Source organism: Passer montanus, unplaced genomic scaffold (assembly GCF_014805655.1).
Source record: "Passer montanus isolate IOZ18808 unplaced genomic scaffold, ASM1480565v1 scaffold13, whole genome shotgun sequence".
NCBI classification, from domain to species: Eukaryota; Metazoa; Chordata; class Aves; order Passeriformes; family Passeridae; genus Passer; species Passer montanus.
The window spans coordinates 3,174,290-3,194,587 of NW_024359832.1; the positions used below are offsets into that span (position 1 = coordinate 3,174,290).

Here is a 20,298-nt window from a genome sequence, read left to right on the forward strand (position 1 = left end):
CAGACTAATTCTAGCAAGTTTCTGAGAAAGTTGATACATTTTTGGATTAATCAGAGCTGTGGTATCTTTACTACCTCTTCTGGAGGGAGGAAGGAACATTTTAAAAAACTGGAGAAATGAGAGAATAGTGTCTGTCATTCTGCACCACTGTTGGCTGGAAAAAGAGTATTTTTATTTTTTTATCAATTTACCTGTAGTGTCTGTTGAAAGTTGGAGGAACGTTTTCTGCCACTATAGCAAACCCTTTATTTCTACTGAATAGAGTCCTTGCTAGACAGCTATCTGTTGGTTTTGAGCTTTTTTTCATCTAACATGCATGTGCCTTCCATTCTCATGTTTGTTATGTTTTGCTGTCTCACATTGCTTTATTTAGATGCCATCTAACAACAGTATCAGAAAACAAATAGAAACACTGCAGGTGAGTTAATATATTGTTGTAACTTAGTGAAATGTTGCTTTGTCTCATGTAAATACTTTTGTTTTGGTTTTTTTTTAATGTTATTTGTTGTATTTTGTGCTTTCCTTTCTTTGTAAAATTGCTGTTAGTTCTGTTAGAAGCAATAGGACTAAGAATAGCTAATGTTTTTCTCTTGCCAGGGAGTAAAGGAGAAAGATCAGAAAATTGTCTAACACCACTTTTTCCTTGGGGGTGAAAGTATGGCTTTGTGAGATTGATTATTAATATCACAGCTGGTTTCCCTGAGCAGCAGTGCATATTTCCTCTGGAAGTAACTACCTATTAAGATGTATGGGTTTTTCTGTTACTTCATTTCAAAAAGTGTCTTGCATGTGAGCAAACTGAAAACATTTTCACAATAAAAAAATGTGAAACTGATTTACTGTAACAACTTGCAGTGCACTAACTTGAAAGACTTTTACACTGTTGGTTTTGCAGGTTTTAAAAAGTAGAAATTGTTTTAGTTCAGAACAGAAGAAAAGTTTAACATCAGTATTAAAAAGTACTTTCTTCAGTAAGTGACTACATTTGACTAACATGGAAAAAATGCTATTTTGTTTCTTGCCATCATTGAGATTTGTTTCATTGACTCATTTTAATGTGTCATGTAAAACCACCGTACTTTGCTCTTACATTTTTGGTTTTGTAACAGATACTATTCCTGACAACTTTTTTCATGGTCTGCTGATACCATAATTTATGTTTAAAAGTTTTAGGATTTTAAACAAAACTATGGTTTTTTTTTTAAAAAAAAACAACAACCATATAGAGTACTTTAAAATCTGACAGATATAATCTGAAAAAGACTAAAATTCTGCCAGGTTGTTGAATTACATAGCCATCTACTCCTTGTTCTAGTTGCTCTAATGTCTAAGAGAAAATAAATACTGCCATCTTAAACACCAGGTGTACATGCAGTGTTGTAATTCAGACCCCAAAAGCAATTTTCTTTTAGCATATTTGTTTAGCTCTTTATTGTAGGAGGAGATAGTGAAAATTTTCAATGCTTAAAATAATAAAAGTACTGCAGAATTTATTTCCTATTTTTAAAAGGTGAATGCCTCTATATATGCTCATTTTTTTCCTTTGTAACAAGGAAACTTAGTCATAACCACTCAGAAGTAGCTCTACTGGATGATAAACCTGCTAACAGATGGAACATTATTTACACATTATTAAACTATCTGCTACCTCTACAATTTTTTTATTAGATGATTGAAAGCCAACAATAATTTTTTTGTTTACTTCTGGACGTGTAAATTAAGCTCCCCTGTAGAATATCAGAAATTAGAAAATTGAAGCATTACTCATTTCAAGATGCATTTCAGATGGACTTTGATAAGACTTGTACCAATGATTCCCCAACCTGCTTTGAAAATCAGTAATTGTTGGCTTGTAAATTAAATACAATGAGTAATAATATTGTGGTGTTTTTGCTGTTTAAGCTGATTAGAATCAAAGCTATTACAGTCTCACCTTCTGGTACACTTCCTTCTTCCTCACAGTAGCACTGCAGGTAAATTAACTGAACAGTGAGACATTTGTCTGTGTGATTAGTAAACAGGGACAGGTCTAACTTCTTACTGGATAGATTTAGTCCAGATCACGTCCCTAAATTTACCAACAGTTACAGGTGCTAATTCAGAGGTGATGGCATCTGATGTGTGAAGGGAAGACAGAACAGCATGATCACTGATGTAAACTGGGTTAAGTTATTCCTTCTAATATTCTGGTAGTCAGTCTTGTGTGTTACTTGTCTTTCCTACTTTGAAATACCACTTCTGCCTCTGTGATTCTGTGATAGGCTTTTAGCCTTTCTTAAAATAAGATGCTGCCACAACCAGTAGTCTGGACCCACCTGTGGTTTTAGTTAAAAACACCAAAATCACTCTCCTTTGTGTATATAGTCTTTTACATAGACACGGACATGAGGTTGTTTTGATTAGCTTATGGGTGCAAGTTGGACTTTGTTACCTCTAGAATTAATGTAGAGGGAGCATTGAGGTTGTAGGGGAAAGAACCATAAATGAGACCATCTCTTTTTGAACAGTATGGTTTTAGTTCCACTTACACCCTTTGTGAATTTGCACTCCATTTGTCCTGGGAGGACAAAGTCATCTGCTATTATGACTCAGTGGCTGAGGCACAAAATAGGAAATTAATTATGTTCAAGTCATCACATAGATATGTCTTGAAACAGAGAGACTTCGCTGGAGATGGGGAAGGTGTGCTTTTGGGGTTCTGTTTTTGCTTTTTTGTTGGTTTTGTTTGGGTTTGTTAGTTTAAATTGGGATAATGCCTAAAACGTTGACAACTCAGAATCATTTATTATGTTCAGAAATTTATTCTTACGGCCAGGTCCAGGAATCTTGTTGGACATTTCTAGATTGTAAGTACTCCAAGAATCCCTATTTGGAAAACAGGTTTCTGGAGCTGGTACAAAGAATGTTAGTTACTTACTGTTTTACACAGTTTAAGAGCTTGAAGGAGCAAAGCTAAACTCATAGTAGCAGCTTTAAGACAAAAATCATATTGCGTTCAGTACATAATTTAAACTGAATTGTGCTGCTACATTTTATATTAATTCAAGAAACAGTAGCATAATTGTTACAATAAAAATTCATTGAAAGTGGGCAAACACTAATACAGCCTGAAGTGTCTACGTTGTCTGAAGCCACACCCAGAGATGCATCTTTGTGTGCCTTCCCTGTTTTGCATTCTTTTCTTCTGCACCTGCTATTGTCTGCTGTCACAGGCTGAGTATGGAATGAGACCTTGTGCCTGATCCAAAGCAGCTACTCCAATATTTTAGACAAACTATAAATTGGTTTGCTATGAAGTAGGTAATTGTTATCAATGACTTGCTGAGAAAAGTTCTTGAAAGCAATATACTCTTGGTGTGTTCGTCTCAAGAGGAATATCGACTTTTTAATTCCTGTTCTGCCCTCAGAGTTAGAGATGTGTAAAATGAGCTTGAATTACTAGTTAAAAATTTAAGGTTAGGACATATGCAATATAGGCTTGTTTTTATGAAAAAATATAAAAAACTTGTAGCCAGTATTAAACCCATCTGCTTTCATTGTTAAAAAGATTATTTTCAAAAGTAAATAAACATTATAATAGAATTTTGTCAGTGTCTTACGAGCAACAATAACTGTATTTCTAAATTTATTTTACAGAATAAAGATCCCAAAATGTCCCGAGTTGCACTGGAATCTTTGTATAGGTTATTGTGGGTTTATGTTATTAGAATTAAATGTGAAAGCAACACTGTAACTCAAAGGTAAGTTCATTATGCAAAGTATTTTAAACTACTGATGATGGAGATTTTATTCCAACCTAGTAATATCAGAAGAGAGCTTGAATCCAGCTCAGGGATGGTTTAGTCAAATAAACAGGAGACCAGACATTTTGTCTTAATAGAGAAAACCAAAAGCCCTTGAGTACCTTGATAGAAAGAAGGAGTAGAGTCTAGAATTGTCTTTGTGGGGATAGAAGAAGGCAGAGAGATGAGCAGGAAATTTATTAAAGTCAGAAGGCACTAATGGTGGCAGAACAAATGGGGTATGAAGTGTCCATCACTAAGTATGGACTGGAAATAAAAAGGTTTTCTTTATAATTGTGTATAATGAGAATTTGGAATAGTCATTCAGATTTTGCCCCTCCTCCTGACTATTCGTAACTGGTTTAAAAAAGGATATTTTTCAGTTCATAGAGGAACTCTTGATCCTATTGCCTGTGACAGCTGGTGCTGGGCTTCCTGTACGTGGTCCTACCTGTATAGGCTTCCTTATTATTTCACAGTAGCTCCACACCCGCACTTCCAGATTTGAACTGTAACATATGTGCTGCCATAAGGAGCTATTTTTAAAAGATCTTTTTATGTCTTTTTTGTTTCTAAATTCTTGTAGCCGTCTCATGAGCATTGTATCAGCACTTTTCCCAAAAGGATCACGCAGCGTGGTCCCACGAGACACTCCTCTGAATATATTTGTGAAGATTATTCAGTTCATTGCTCAGGTAAGAATACATCTAGGTAGAGCTAGAATAGTAGGATGAACATTATTTGGATGATATGTAAGTTTAAGGTTCATTTTTAAAATATTTGTACTGAATTAGTGGTCTCATGTCTTGAGTAGAATTTCTCCAAATATGTGTAACAAATGAAAGAACTCATTCTCTTTCTAATGGTGCCAAAACTTTTTTTTTTTAGACTTGAAAAACTGTTATGTACAAACATTATGCTGATTAGTATTTACATTTGTATTGCACTGTTGGGGGTTTGTGTGTATGTATATATATATTTATATATGTTTATAATATAATTACTATATCCATTATGTATTTTTATAAGGGACAAAGCATTAGAACAGTAATACCTATGTATGTTTAGCTTGGAGACTGGCCTCAATAGACAGAAATAGTGTGCAATGAATGCAGTAGTGTACAGTCAGCATTACATTATGATTTATATTATTTTAGGTGCTTCTCTTGTCCTAATATCAAAATGCAAGACACAGTCTCACAAGATGAACTCTCATTAACCTTATAGATTAGAGACATCTTTTCCTGTCTTAGAAATAGCTTGTCTGTGCTTCAGCTCCAAAACTATTTGCTTTTGGTCATACAGGGATGAGGCAGGATACACAACTCATCACTGTTTTGTTTTATTTTATTTTATTTTATTTTATTTTATTTTATTTTATTTTATTTTATTTATATTGTAGTATTTTTAGTACCTGAGGGCTTCTCTTTATCCTAATTATTTTTTTCTATAACAGCTCATGTTATTTGTAGAAATGTGTTTGATCTGATGATGAATTGTCTGGGAATTTTTTCAGGAGAAATCATTCAACCATATCAGGGGATGAGCTGTGTTGAATGGTACTAGATTTTTTTAAAAAGTCATAAGAATAAGGAGGAAAAAAGAAATATTTTATAAACTTTTTAAAATAACTTTTAAGACATGATACCTAGTAGCTATGCAAAGTCAAAAAATTGTGCGTATTAACAGAAAACAGATGATCGTACAAATCTATTTTCCTTTGTAGGAACGTTTGGATTTTGCAATGAAAGAAATAATATTTGATCTTCTTAGTGTTGGAAAATCACCTAAAACCTTCACTATTAATCCAGAGGTAATAAAAGCTCATTACTTGCATGCCATGAGAGCAAGGCATTGGGGGATTTTTGGGGGGAGGAAGTGGTTAACTTTGTTTGTGCCAAGATAAAAGCAGATTAATTGGTATCTGAAGGAGTGTTCTGCTAACACTAAAGAAGTAATTGCTGCTGTGCGCTGTTGCTGTTTGATTTTAGGTGAGCAAGGCAGCAGCAGCTCTACAGTTAAGACTCATTTCAACAACAATTTCAGAAAATATGGGGTTTTTGTTAGTGTTAACTGTAAAGCTTTTTTTTCAGGGAAGTCATACCTAGCTCTTCAAGACTCAGTCTAACAGATGGGATTTTTAGCAATGTCAGTGTGTTGCTCTAAAGGCTCATATCAAGTCCTTGACTGCTCAGTACTATAAAATATTCTGTATCTAAGCCTGGGCCAAGTCAATTCACTTGAATCAGAGTGTGGAGCGGCACAGAAAACTTAAGCTCCATCCTTATTACTTTCATTACTCTAATATGTAACATTGAAATAAGGTCTGTCCTACTGGAACCCTATTGTTGTCTGTTTAAAAGAGAGGAAAAATGCAGTTTCTATTTTGTTGCTGTGTTATTTCCATATTGTAATTTCTACTGGTTTTTCTTTCCTTTTTTGTCCCTTTTTTGTTCTTAAAGAGAATGAATATTGGCCTCAGAGTCTTCCTTGTCATAGCAGATAGCTTGCAACAAAAGGATGGTGAGCCACCAATGCCAACAACAGGAGTTGTTCTTCCGTCAGGAAATACTCTACGTGTGAAGAAAATTTTTCTTAATAAAACCCTGACAGATGAGGAAGCAAAAGTTATAGGTATGTTGTATTCTTTTGTAAGTTGGCATTTCAGTATGTATGTATATATTCCCAGTTATTCTCAAGCAGTACGTTAGTGTAACTTTATTTATGTATTTAATTGTTAGCAAGAATTGTTTTGATTCTTAGAGAAGGCTGCTAGACAATATTGACCCTCTGGTGTCTCAGACTAAACCCATGCCTTTTCTTAAAGTGTTTTGCAATTATTGCAAAATAAGCACAAAGAAGCCTGAGAGTTAGTGTGGTAAATAGCATGGCAAGTTTTTTTTTTTCTTGATGTCACTCTAAAATGTCCCAGATGTCTCACAGCTGAGTGGAGTAAGATAATCTTGATGCCTGTGTCTTGTTGATTTTCTGTGAATGAGGCAGTCATCTTCAAAGGACTATTTCAACATATTAAATTTAAACTAGAACTAAAAAGCTTGGAATTGAGAAAATGAAGAAGCAGATAATGGTTACTTCATTGCTTTTGTTTTTTCTGAAGGAAGCTTTTACTTTTGTATAATATCTCATATTTCTATATTTATAGATATATATTTCATATATACATGCATTTGTTTTGACACCTAAAGTATGTATTTCATGTCATCTGTGCAATAAGAAGTTTGTCCTAAGCTGAGTAAGTGGCAGGTATTTTAATAAAAATATGAAAAAGAGGTGATGGAACTCTTTGACTTTTCAGGAATGTCCATATACTATCCTCAAGTCAGAAAAGCGCTGGATAGCATTCTTAGGCATTTGGACAAAGAAGTTGGAAGGCCCATGTGCATGACCAGTGTGCAGATGTCCAATAAAGAGCCAGAAGACATGATTACGTATGTACTGAATTGCAGCATTTTTGCTTTCACAGTAGCATCGCATTATTTTTACTCTGTAATGTTACAGATGCCATCATTAAAGTGTTACAGTTGTGGGGCTTTTACTGGACTATTAAGTGAATGTTAGTTTCATTAATTATTGATTAAAATGTTTGTTTCCTCCATAGTTATGGCATGAAATTGAAAATACATTTCTAGTGTACTGAAGTAGATTTTCCTGTTTCTTTGTTTTGTAGGGGTGAGAGAAAACCTAAGATAGATTTGTTCAGAACTTGCATTGCTGCTATCCCAAGACTGATTCCAGATGGCATGAGTAGGACTGACCTCATTGAATTGCTTGCAAGGTAAGAGAGGAGGGGTTCTGCTCTTAGTGGATGTTCTTTTTCAAATGCTGAGTGTGCACAATTGTCAGTGCCCTCCCTGTGCAGCGTGAGTAGCTGCGTGCAGACCCTGTCCTCGCTGCTCCTGCCAGCCTTCTGCACTTGGTCAGGTTTTACTGGCTATAGTAGCAGGAGGTAAATTTATCCTGCAGACCTTGCACTTATTTTTAGAGAGAGTATTTTGAGAAGTAGGAGTTTATTTCTGTTGCTTTGGTTTTTTTTGAACTTGTTTTATCTTTTTGTTACCTATTTTGTTTTGCTATGCTTTTTTTCCTTTCTTGTTTTTTTTTTCTGTTGGGAATACTATAAATTTTCATAAAGTCATTCTTGTTTGACATTACCAAAATTACTCCAGGCACCTGGAGGAAACTTAAGTATTTTTCTCTACAAGTCCTGCTTTGTTTTTCATTTTTCTGTAATCCAACATTACCCATATTCTTCTATCTCTTATCTCAGTTTGAACTGAATGTACCTTATCAGTACTGATAATAGTTGAGAATATTTTTAAAAATTTTTAATATGAGAATAGTCTGGCACAAATTCAGGACAGCTCATGGCTTTGAAATTATAAATCCATTTTCACATAATGTGTTGAGTTACATATATAAAAATTTAGTAATAACTTAAGAGAATAAGATTTTTCTAACACTCTTTCTTCAGTGTTTAAAATAATATGAAAGACATGAAAATATTAAGTAATAATATAATACTGGAATAGGTACCTTCTACCATAGCAGGCTTAGACCGATTTTTAAGTATATGTGCAAAGGATTTTTTGGTGAATTTTTTCTCATATCATAAGTAGATGTCCTTTAACTGCAAAACAAATGTGTTATTTTTAATTTTAATTTAAAGAAAATAGCCTATCTATCTCAGGGTGCTGGTCTGCTGAGCTCAGACGCATGCAAAGATGCACCTTCGTTAGACACTTGATGGTCTCTCTTGAACACAGTTTATTTGTATTAAGTTTTGGGAAACCTTGCATTATTTTGCTGCAGTAGAAGTTCCTTCTGTTCCTAGCCAGTTTCAGGTTTATTCAGGGCAGAAAGTGAATCTCTGTGGAATCTCTGTTCTACATTGTACAGTAAAGAAGGAAGAATAAACACCAAACTTTAAATTATAAAGAAGAAGAATATGGTGAAGAATATGCTTATTTAGGGTGATGATACCTGTATTTTTTCTGAACAGGCTGACAATTCACATGGATGAAGAACTTCGTGCCTTGGCTTTCAATACACTCCAAGCATTAATGCTTGATTTTCCAGATTGGCGGGAAGATGTTCTTTCAGGATTTGTTTATTTTATTGTGCGTGAAGTGACTGACATCCACCCAACACTTCTTGACAACGCAGTAAAAATGTTAGTGCAGCTCATAAATCAGTGGAAACAAGCAGCCCAAATGCACAATAAAACCCAAGATGCTCAGGTACATCTATTTAAGGTCCTTTGATGTTAAAACATACTTGGAATCTGCATACAAACTTAGCAGTGGGCTTTACTGGTTTTACTAAGTAATAAAAATGTAGCTAAATTTCTTATAGTGCTTGAAGACTTCTAGATCTCTCATTTTAAATTAACATTTTTATTAAAATAAAATTAGTCCCAAATTATTAAGTATTACGTGAACACGAATTCATGACCACATTTTGCTTGCGTTGTTGGTCATAATGTGTAACTGGAAATATGTTGGAGTTATTAAACAGTAGAACGAAACCCACCAATTTTTACTAAAGGGTTAAAATAATTTATTACCATAATCTTTTACAAAAGAGTATTACTTGAGGTTTCTTAAATTGATTCTTGCATCATGTTATCAGAAAGTGAAATAAAGATGTTCCTGTGGTATTTGTGTGGACTAAATTCAGAGAGGTAATAAAAAAGAAGTGACTAATATTATGCCATTCTCATAATGCAAAATTTGACCAATAGCCAAAAATCTGAATATTTTATTATTAAATCTGCCATTGCCAATAATAGAACTGTATCTTAGTTGTGTTTATTTTTTCTTTATTTGCTTAACTTCTGTGATGTTTTTCTTAGCGTGGTGTATCCAATGGGGCTGCCCATACCCTTCCCCTGGAGAGGACCCTTTATTCCAGTGTATTCCATGTGGTGGAAGGCTTTGCTTTGGTCATCCTTTGCAGCACAAGGCCTGCCACCAGGCGATTAGCTGTCAGCGTTCTCAGAGAAATACGGGCCTTGTTCACACTTCTAGAAATTTCAAAGGTAAGAGCTGATGACCCATTCTTAGCCTGCCTGGTGAAACCGCTTTTATTTTGACAAAGCTTGGTATGTTTTGTGTTTTGTAGAGTGATGATGAGTTGGCTATAGATGTAATGGACAGACTGAGTGCTACTATCCTGGAGAGTTTCATACATCTCACGGGGGCTGACCAGGTAGGACTGTTTTTATGTCAAGTTGCTTGTAAGATGAAATAATTCTGTAAAACTATCATAAATAAATAGTACATATTTCAAATGATAGCGTCACTATGTTCATGCTGATTTTAAAAGCAATTTATCACCACAAACAGAAAGGCAAAAATCTGAGGAATGCCGTGAGGTTGACGCCACCATTGTAACATTTCTGACTGATAGTGTGTTGTTATCACCACCATATGAACTCTGGGAGCTGTGTCTTTATCTGTTTCTTTTCATCTTGCTCACACTACAATTTCTTAAAAGCAAAGGGCACTGCTTTTTTCTGCAGTAATGCACTGTCATTACAGTCAATGTGCCCTTTATCCATGATGAATGCTGTAATAACTGTCAGTGAATAACAGCTGAATTCCATACTTATGTATTTATCATAAACTCCTAAGTATCAAGGAAACTTCTGATTTTAGGATTAGGAAACAAATTGGAATTCAGTAGTAAGGCTTTTAGAATACAAATCTTTTGGAAGAATTAAATCATTGTGCATGAAAGGGTCTTTTTCTAGGATTTACTATTTCCTTATACCAGTTTGTTCACAAACAACATGTTTCTATAGCTGTTCACATTAAGATCTTCTGTAAAAAGCCCTGTAAATTACTTTTTTCTCTGTTACAGATATGCTTTTGACACTGGTACTTTATTAGCTATATAACAAGATTGTTGCTTAAAATACATGGATATTAAATATTTCCTCATTGTCTTTTCTATGCACACAGACTACTTTACTGTACTGTCCCAGTTCAATAGATTTACAAACTCTGGCTGACTGGAATTCCTCTCCAATCAGCCACCAGTTTGATGTGGTCAGTCCCTCACATATTTGGATATTTGCACATGTGACTCAAGGCCAGGATCCATGGATTATAAGCCTCTCAAGTTTCATGAAGCAGGAAAATCTTCCAAAACACTGCCCAACAGCTGTAAGCTATGCTTGGACATTTGCTTATACAAGACTTCAGTTGCTGTCTCCACAAGTGGATATCAAGTAAGTTTATTTCTAAAATAAATACAGTATATTGTATAGAGTATTATTTCAAGATTAATCATCATTGTAGTGTCATAATTGTTTCAGTGGGGTAACATAAATTCTTGATATTGTCTGTGGATTTAATTCAGCTTTATATAACAAAAAATTAAAGCAGATTTATCTGCATAAAATATAATCTGCAGCTAACATTAATTAATTAATGCCTTTGGCCATATTGTAAGTTCAGCAGATTTGAATATAAAAGCATGCATTATTGATGTACAAGTCTGCTCTGAATAAGTTATTCAGAGTTTACTATGTTAACAATTTGGGAAGTCGTGGCATATGCATAACTGAAAAATAAATTCAGTAGAAAACCAAAGTAAAATGCGGTAAGCTTCATTTACTCTACTGAACTCTTCTCTTTCTTTTTTAATAGCAGCCCTATCAATGCAAAGAAAGTAAATACTACTACGAGCAGTGACTCCTATATTGGGCTCTGGAGAAACTACCTGATTCTTTGCTGCAGTGCAGCATCTTCTTCAAACTCCTCCACTTCCACAGGCTCTGTGAGATGTTCCCCTCCTGAGACGCTGGCGTCTACCCCAGACAGTGGTTATAGCATTGATTCAAGAGTAGGTTCTTCTAATACTTTCTGTAAATAAGTCTACATCTTATTGAAAATCAAAACACCAGAGGTGTTCTATAATAACTATCATGATTAGAAACTGGTATCATTTGTCTGAAAATATTTTTAAGATACCTTTTTTTCATTTGCATAGAATACTGTTTTAGTTTGCTTTTCCTAACCTGTGGTATGTTTTTAAAGCAAATCCAGTCACATAATGAAGACATTTACCCAATCTCAAAATCATATCTTGCAGTAATAAGGAAATTCTTTGTTTGCTGTTGAAGGGGTGTTTTTGCTGTCATTAGACTTCTGTAGTTCTGAGCAAATACCCTCTCACTTCAGTAACTGAAACAGGAACCTATTCAGGCATGATGTATCTTGTTGTATTTTCCCAATCGCAGATACTTTTCTGTCTTCATATCATCTGCAGGTTATGGTTGTTTTCGCTCCTCTTTGCTTCTTTTTGTTCATCTCATTTTTGGCTTCCTGTAAAAGATACAGTAGACGTGAAGATAATTCTTGGACTATGCAGCAGATTTTTGAGAGAAGCAGCCTGTTCTACTTGTTTGTTACCAAGATACCGTCCCTAATGCTAAGAAATTATGGACTGAAAGCTTTGTTCTCTTTGAGAACGACTCAGGAGTCTAAGGAGTTGGACACCAGAAATCTTCCTTCCCCAAGGAGGGCAGATACATTAACGTGCAAAGCATCTGTGTATCATGCTGTGTGATTCATTGTCATCTGACTAGGAAAATTCAGTAATGCAAGAAATAGTTAATGCTACTTTATTATTTCAGGAAATCTTTTCCATGTCAAAGATAAATTTCTCTTTTATCATTTTGAGTCATTGGTCCAGTGTGAATAGACTCTGAAATTGCAGTAGATGTTTTCATGTCACCACCTTGTGGTAGCTACTTCATTGTGTTTTGTTCTGGTTTTCTTCTTAGATTATTGGCATTCCATCCCCTTCCTCCCTGTTTAAGCACATAGTACCAATGATGCGCTCTGAGAGCATGGAAATTACAGAATCTCTTGTCCTGGGACTTGGCAGGACCAACCCAGGAGCTTTTAGGTAACTGTTGTGTTTCATCTATTTCTGTTCTAATTGGTTACGAAGGTGGGGAATTGGAGCTCATTTTTTCTTTCCTTTTTCTTAGTTTTTTTTTTCTTTTAAGAATTTTAAAAAGCTGTGACAACTGATTCTCAATGTCTTTCCTAGCATTTAGAGGCATGCTAGAGATGGTTAGAGATTGTAAGAATTTTATGTGAAGGTCATGCCTGCATAAAGAAAAGGAAGTTAGTAGAAAGAATAAACAGCTTATTGGTATTTAAAGCTGCCCTTATCTGAAAAAACAGATTGTGTGAAGTAACAACATTTGAAATGTTAATTACAATCAAGTTTGTAGGAGTTGATAAACTGTCCTTATTGGTATTGTCATTGCTCTTATGAGGATGAATGAAGAGAGAGAACATCTAAGGGCACGAAAACCTCCTGGGAAGGCCATCAGATGTTCTCTGACAGCAGCCAATCTCTGCTGCTGAGAGAGATTATGAGAGTTATTATGAGAATCATGAAGTTGTACCATACACAGCAACCAACTCTGCCTCTGTAGAAGGAACCAGGAATTGCTAATACTTGGGTTTTTAATAAGATGATGCTTCTCTCCAGTCACTTGTGTCCCATATTATCACAGATAAAAAGTCAATATTGATATTAATGCCAGGTTCTCAGTTGTCATATTCTGGTTTATATCCCTTGATAATCTTATAATTTTATATAATATCTGACTTTATTTGCTACCAGGAGTAAAGCAAGACTTTGTGCCATGATTCTGAAGAGCTGCTTAACAGTCTAGAAAATGCTTTCAGAGATAATTTTGCCAGAAATCCTTGATTTCTGAATTAGAAACAACTCATCCAGCAAGTAAAAAAAAAAAAAGATCTGATCCTCATCAGTTTTATAATTTCAGAATGTGGGTTTTTTTCCTATCACCATCTTTTTTCTCTGTCCAGTGCATGTTCTCACACCAGATGCTAGCTGTAGCCTACCCCTCACCATTGCTGCGCTGCACTGATTTGGTGTTTAGCTTTTGTGGTTTTAGGCACTGTTCTTCCCCACTTGTTATGTTTGCTCAGGAACTTTTTTCATTATAGGTTATATATATGCAATCCACATAAATTTATCAGAGTAGTATTTTTGTTTTGTGTAACTGATCATATGAACTCTTCTGGGTATCTCTTGATCTCCATTGTAAGCTGACCCTTTACTATATTTTAGCACAAAAAAGTTTCTTCCAAATTATCTTCTGTGTTTTCTGTGTTTGAAAGACAATACATAGCACTATCTAACCATGCTTAACTTTCTTGTAAATGAGTACACCACAAACATTTGTGCAGCATTCTGATCACCTGGACCCATTCTCTGAAGAAGGAACTTTGCATAAGGTGTCAGAGGAGTCAGTCATTTACCACAGAAACTTGAAGTGATTTATGGTTTTGATATCTCTCAATTGCAGCACCACAGGAAATAGAAGAATGTGTCCACTCCATCAAATCTGGAGGCTATAGTTACTATGTTAACAAATATGAAAGTAAACCAAATATATTTTTACCTTAGTATTTTGTCTGCATACTTCCATACTATCGATCTCCTTTCCCTGCCTCCTTTTTGAAGTCATATGAGAATCTTAGTTTGGCAGAAGGAACCAAGTAGTAGTAAAGACTGTGGAGGTTCAGAACAAATGGGGAACGTAAGCACACTGTCAAAACCTGTTTCAGTTTTCAAAGAGACTGGTCTAACTTCTGTCAGTGTATTGTTAATGGACCTAAAGAAACAATATTAACAACTAAATGCATCATAACAGCTGAAAGAGCATTGTATGATAAGCTGCCAGCATCTTTTTTTTCCCCCCAATGATATCTGTTTGCACCATATGGCTTTGTTAAACTTTCAATATGAAAATAAATAAAAATTATCTGTGATAGAAATAAGCCATAATACAAACTTAGGGATAATTGTTAGGACTTTAATTTAATAATCTGCTTTAAATTAGGAAAATATCTCTCTAGGAAATTTTGCTTTTAAAAGCTACAGGTAAAGAAGGAAAACCTGAGGGTGTTTTAACTTCTGTTGTAACACTAGTTCTTGAGAAACATCTTTCAGTTGAGATGTTAATTTAATGTTTGTTTTTATCCTTTTAATTATTTTAATTCAGGGAACTAATAGAAGAATTACATCCTATAATTAAGGAAGCACTTGAAAGAAGGCCAGAGGTAATTCAATAATTTCCATTATACTCAGTACAGTTTTAACTGTCTTTGCACAAAGAGAAAGTGTTATTTTCTTTAATTTGTGCATGTAAAAACAGTCAATATAACAGATAAAAAGGTGAAATATTGCTTTTTTAAATGATTGTGACATGTTTACATTAGAAGAGCTCCATATTTGAGCTCTCTATTATTCCTGTATCAGAGATTTTGTTTCAAATGATGAAAAAATACTGTAACCTTTTCCACGTTCTTTTAATTTCTTTAACCTAATCGTAGTTTTACACAGTTGTTACTTTGTTATATCATCAGTGACATTCCCACAATCAGTGGTACCTATGACTTAGAATTGAGTTTTAATGTTCACCCACTTTGTTGAGGTTTGGTGGTGGTTTTTAGCAAAAAAGTTTGTTAACTCACCTGACTGGTCTAATGAAAATGATGGAAAGGAACAGCACTTCTGTTTCAAAATGTTACTGTACTGTTGTGTGTTGCATCAGGCTTGCATACAAATTGTAGAATCACGGAATATTTTGGGTTGTAAGGAACCTTTAAAGGTCATCTAGTCCACCCACCCTGAAATGAGCAGGAACATCTTCAGCTACATCAGGTTTCTCAGAGCCCCATCAACCTGACCTTGAATGTTTCTGCGTATGGGGCATCTCCCACCTCTCTGGGCAGCTTATTCCAGAATTTCACACCCTGATCATAAAAATTGTCTCTTATATCTAGTCTAAATCTACCCACTTTTAGTTTAAAACCATTGCCCCTTGTTGTATCACAACAGGCCCTGCTAAAATGTTTGTCTCTATCATTCTTAAAGCCCCTTTCAGGCACCGAAAGGTCACAATGAGATCTCCCTGGACCCTTCTCCAGGCTGAACAGCCCTAGCTCTCACAGCTTCTGTCACAAGAGAGGTGCTTCAGCCCTCTGATCATTTTTGCAGCCCTCCTCTGGACCCACTCCAATATGTCCATGTCCTTCCTATGCTTGTGGACCCCAGCAAGCAGTACTTCAGGAGGGGTCGCATGAGAGTGGAGCAGAGGGACAGAATCATCTCCCTCAAAATATGTAGGAAGACTGCCTTTTGCACTTCATTGTTTTATATATTGCACTTAGTGGCAAGAGACTGGATAATACATGTAATAGCAAACCTGGTATATCTCAGAGCTGCAACAGGGAAAACGTTTGTTCACTGTCTGGTTTATTAAACTTGTTAGCAATTTTGGTAACTTACCTTAAAAGATTGGCACCTCTGCTAACAGGTGCCACTTGTAATACAGATATAATAATGCTTTTATATTCTACTAAGGTTTTCTACTTAGTTTTTCCTCTGCTTCGTTTAATTTTGTGTTTCCTCTGATGGACAGAACATGAAACGGCGCAGGCGTCGAGATATTTTACGAGTACAACTAGTACGAATATTTGAGCTGTTGGCAGATGCTGGTGTCATTAGTCACAGGTAGGGGCAGCACGCATGGGAAGTTGTTGATGTTCGTGAATTGTCACTGATAGACTTATGACTCAGTATAACAAGCATGCCAAATTCATCAGTGAGTTTCAGTATACCACTGAATAAATAGACGTGGGTTTATAAAGCTTAGAATTTTTCTGGCTTTCTAATCCCTCATTCCCATGTTCTCCATGTTCTTTGTCACTGTGTTCTGTTTTATTTAAAGTGTTGTTTTCCCCATACTTTGAACAGGCAGTACATCATGGTCCCTTTTGTTTGTGTGTGCTCAAACATTGCACCTGTTTTGCAAATTGTAACTATTCTGTGATAATTCAGGAACTTCTGCCTTACTTGGAGTGCTGGTGCTAGTCAGCACATCCTATGCAGAGAAGGCTACTGCTCATTAATGTTGGACTTCTGAAGGACGGAGAATGTTAACTTGGTTGTTGAGATTTTTTTTCCTCAGTAGGGACACTTTGAAAAAAGAAGTTTTGGCATATGTTTTACAGAAGTCCCTAGGAAATTTTTTCCTATGCATGTGGAATAGTGTAAGAGCAAGTAAGCTTGGAGATGGTTGGCCCCTTCCTCCCACTCTGTTTGACAATGATGCTTAGACATGTATTTGTCAGGCTTAACAATATATGCGTGAAATTCTCAATCTTCAAGTGTATTTCAGAATGTTGCCTCAGAAGCATTGCTGAAATGTCTGTCAGCATGCTGATATTTTAGAGTTCAACAATTAAAACCATTCTTTCCCTTATCTTTTAAGGTTTTCACTAGGGGAGGGGGAAGGGACTTTGTGTTTGGGGATTTTAATTAATATTTTTAACACTTGTCCCCAGTATAAGAACTAGTTCTGTGGAAGGATAAGTGACTTCAAATAATTAGGTTTGATTCTTAGTTTGCTTTCACTGGAGTTTTTTATTTTATTGCTGAAGTAAAAGCTGGATGAAGAAATTACTTTGAATTAAGTATTTGCAGTGATGAGGGTGTAGGGTTTTTTAAAGATAAAAAAAGGATGATTTTCAAATGTTGTATGTAATTACCATGCTCTTTGATTTTCTAAATTTATTTTATTTGTTCAGTGCAAGTGGTGGCCTTGATAATGAAACACATTCCCTCAACAACACTTTACTTGAGTATGTTGATCTAACAAGACAACTCCTAGAAGCAGAAAATGAAAAGGATTCTGATACATTGAAAGATATCCGATGCCATTTTAGTGCCTTAGTGGCAAATATCATACAAAATGTTCCAGGTATGTAAAAATGTAACTTCTGATTACTGTATTTAATATGCAGTGTATTTGAAAAAAAAACAAGCCCAACTAAACAGAAGCTAAACAGAAAGGCACTTCTTATTTGAACCTTTAGAATACCTTTATTAAAATAATTTTTTACATCAGTTTTGAGTATAATTTAGCAGTATGAGTTTTAAGAGGTTTTTGGTACTGTTTGGCAAAGTCTTGTTGATTGTCTATGTATTGGAATTCAGTGTACTAAAAAATAGTTTATTCCTGTACACTACTGGCATTAAACAGGACAATAGTAAACCTACATCTTTACACCAACCTTATGGTGTTAAAATAATAGTGGGTCTTTACATGGATTTTTCCTTTAATATTCATAATTTGGTCTGTTTGTGTTACACGTTTTATCTTAAAGAATTACAAAAGGAGTTTGTATAACTGTGTGCTTTTCTTACAGTTCACCAGAGAAGAAGTGTCTTTCCACAGCAGAGTCTACGCCACAGTCTATTTATGCTGTTCAGTCATTGGGCAGGCCCTTTTAGTATCATGTTTACTCCCCTGGACAGATACAGTGATAGAAACATGCGAATAAACAGACACCAATACTGTGCATTAAAGGTATTTTAACACTTCTGAATTTTGGAAATAGATTGTTATGTCAACATGATGCAAATTTAACATTTGGGCTTTTAGATGTAGTTTTCACATCCATGTTTCAGCACCTTTTTATTCCTTCTGCTTACATGTATATTTATGTCAGTTCCCATACTGTGACTATTGTACTTGCTATTGAAATTTCTTATACTCACTACGGAATGTTAATTTCCTGACTTTAGTTCTCATTTGCTTAAGTTAAAGGCTTTCATCTAAAATGTACATTAGCAATGAAACTGGTTAATGGTGTATTAACTCTTCAATATGTCTGCATTTTAGTATTGACCCTTCCTTTTGATTTGAAAGTTGAGAAAAATATGATTTAATAATTTCTTGAATAAAATTATAAACATTTTTTATTACTCTTGGTTTTCTCTCTTAACAAGTTAATATTTAGTTATCTGATATTTTAGCAGAATGAGTAAGAGCAATTCCTGTATCTGAGTTATTGAAATGTGTTTTTCGTTGCTTTCCAAAGGCTATGTCTGCTGTACTGTGTTGTGGCCCTGTTGCAGACAACGTTGGGCTTTCATCTGATGGCTATTTATACAAATGGCTGGATAATATTTTGGATTCACAAGATAAAAAGGTAATACAAGCAATGTGAGCATCACTTTGAAACCATCACTGCCTCGAACACATGTTTTAGTGAGTTTGCAGACAGATTTGCCTAAGTGCTCTACTTAAGCTTAAAGCTGTTTTGGTAGTGCAGGGTTTTGCACTGTCCTTCGTGTGTGTTCACCCTGTTGAGGAGGTGGTCCCTAATCAGACCAGAGAAACAAAATGGAAGAGGAAAGGAAAGGACAAGGGGTGAAGCACTGTATATTGTTTATAAACTGATCAACCATGTTAAGTTGTAGTAATAAGTCAGAAGAGAGGAGATGAGATTTTGAACATGAACTCTTGTGAGACTGCAGAGTTCCTTGGGGTCCTTTGGAGTTAATAAGTTCAAACTTTTCATCTAAACAGCAAGGTTAGTTTTAAAAGTAGGACCTCTATTGCCCTGTAGTGCTAGGACTACATAAAAATACAGCTCTTGTGGGCTACTTTGATTCCAGGAAAGGTGCAAGTGTCCATGCAAATGTATCCCTTGTACCCCCACTGGAATTCTTGCTTGTCTTTAAATGCTTCTTTGTATCTAGTGCTTTCAGGGCATTGTTTCAGTGCATGACATAAAAATGGTAAATAGTTCAAACTAGCTTTGGAACTGAAGGGGGGAAAAATCAGTAGATCTTTAGTTATTTGTGTCAATAATTTATGACTGTGTGCTAGTTGAATAATAAACAGTGTGATAGAATTGTCTGCTGCCACTTTACTCTATGGTGTCATTGGTTTTGGATGGAACACATTTCATGTTCCCAAAGGTTTCCGCTTTCTTAAATAGTTGTTTTCCTATTTTATGCCATTTTGTAAATTGGTCTTTTTTTCTGCATTTTAAAATATATATTTACTCTTTCCTAGGTTCACCAGCTAGGCTGTGAGGCAGTCATGCTGCTCTTGGAACTCAATCCTGACCAGAGTAACCTCATGTACTGGGCCGTTGACCGGTGTTACACAGGTTCCAAGCGGGTGGCAGCTGGCTGCTTTAAAGCCATAGCCAGTGTGTTCCAAAACAGGTACTATAGCATTTTTCAAAACTTTAAAACTTCCATTTCCAGTGTAATTTTATGTAGAACTGTGGGTTTTGCTTCCTTAGAGAGAAAAGATCATCACTGTTTGTGTGTCTGTGTTTCTAGAGAAACTTCTCAAAATGTTATTCTGTCCCCTATCATATTCCTTGTAAATTAAACCTGAATAAATTCAAATCTTAGAAAACCAAATGTAATTTTTTTTCATACTTGCCATATTTTCCTAGGGATTACCAGTGTGATACAGTGACCCTCCTGAATCTGATACTATTTAAAGCAGCTGACTCTACTAGGGCTATCTATGAAGTTGCTATGCAACTATTGCAGGTTTGTAAGCTAATTCTAATTATTATTTTTTCTTTTAAAATAATAATTGTCCTATATATGAAAAAAAAATCTG

General features: G+C 35.2%; 1 protein-coding gene across 13 annotated transcripts in view; it reads left to right on the plus strand.

Annotated features, from left to right (window-relative positions):
* Nucleotides 1-20,298, plus strand: part of FRYL (FRY like transcription coactivator) — a 158,986-nt gene that overhangs the window by 85,286 nt on the left and 53,402 nt on the right. For 10 of the 13 annotated variants that reach the window (XM_039699154.1, XM_039699155.1, XM_039699153.1 and 7 more), the window contains 20 exons: nucleotides 374-418; nucleotides 3,637-3,740; nucleotides 4,369-4,477; nucleotides 5,509-5,595; nucleotides 6,245-6,416; nucleotides 7,099-7,231; nucleotides 7,471-7,578; nucleotides 8,803-9,040; nucleotides 9,655-9,840; nucleotides 9,924-10,010; nucleotides 10,766-11,034; nucleotides 11,456-11,651; nucleotides 12,595-12,719; nucleotides 14,863-14,920; nucleotides 16,285-16,376; nucleotides 17,453-17,625; nucleotides 18,074-18,234; nucleotides 18,749-18,859; nucleotides 19,732-19,886; nucleotides 20,126-20,225. In XM_039699154.1, coding sequence (XP_039555088.1) covers nucleotides 374-418; nucleotides 3,637-3,740; nucleotides 4,369-4,477; nucleotides 5,509-5,595; nucleotides 6,245-6,416; nucleotides 7,099-7,231; nucleotides 7,471-7,578; nucleotides 8,803-9,040; nucleotides 9,655-9,840; nucleotides 9,924-10,010; nucleotides 10,766-11,034; nucleotides 11,456-11,651; nucleotides 12,595-12,719; nucleotides 14,863-14,920; nucleotides 16,285-16,376; nucleotides 17,453-17,625; nucleotides 18,074-18,234; nucleotides 18,749-18,859; nucleotides 19,732-19,886; nucleotides 20,126-20,225 — 2,709 coding nt within the window. The remainder of the gene's footprint in view (nucleotides 1-373; nucleotides 419-3,636; nucleotides 3,741-4,368; nucleotides 4,478-5,508; nucleotides 5,596-6,244; nucleotides 6,417-7,098; nucleotides 7,232-7,470; nucleotides 7,579-8,802; nucleotides 9,041-9,654; nucleotides 9,841-9,923; nucleotides 10,011-10,765; nucleotides 11,035-11,455; nucleotides 11,652-12,594; nucleotides 12,720-14,862; nucleotides 14,921-16,284; nucleotides 16,377-17,452; nucleotides 17,626-18,073; nucleotides 18,235-18,748; nucleotides 18,860-19,731; nucleotides 19,887-20,125; nucleotides 20,226-20,298) is intronic. The other 3 variants (XM_039699149.1, XM_039699151.1, XM_039699158.1) reach the window with 1 other exon arrangement.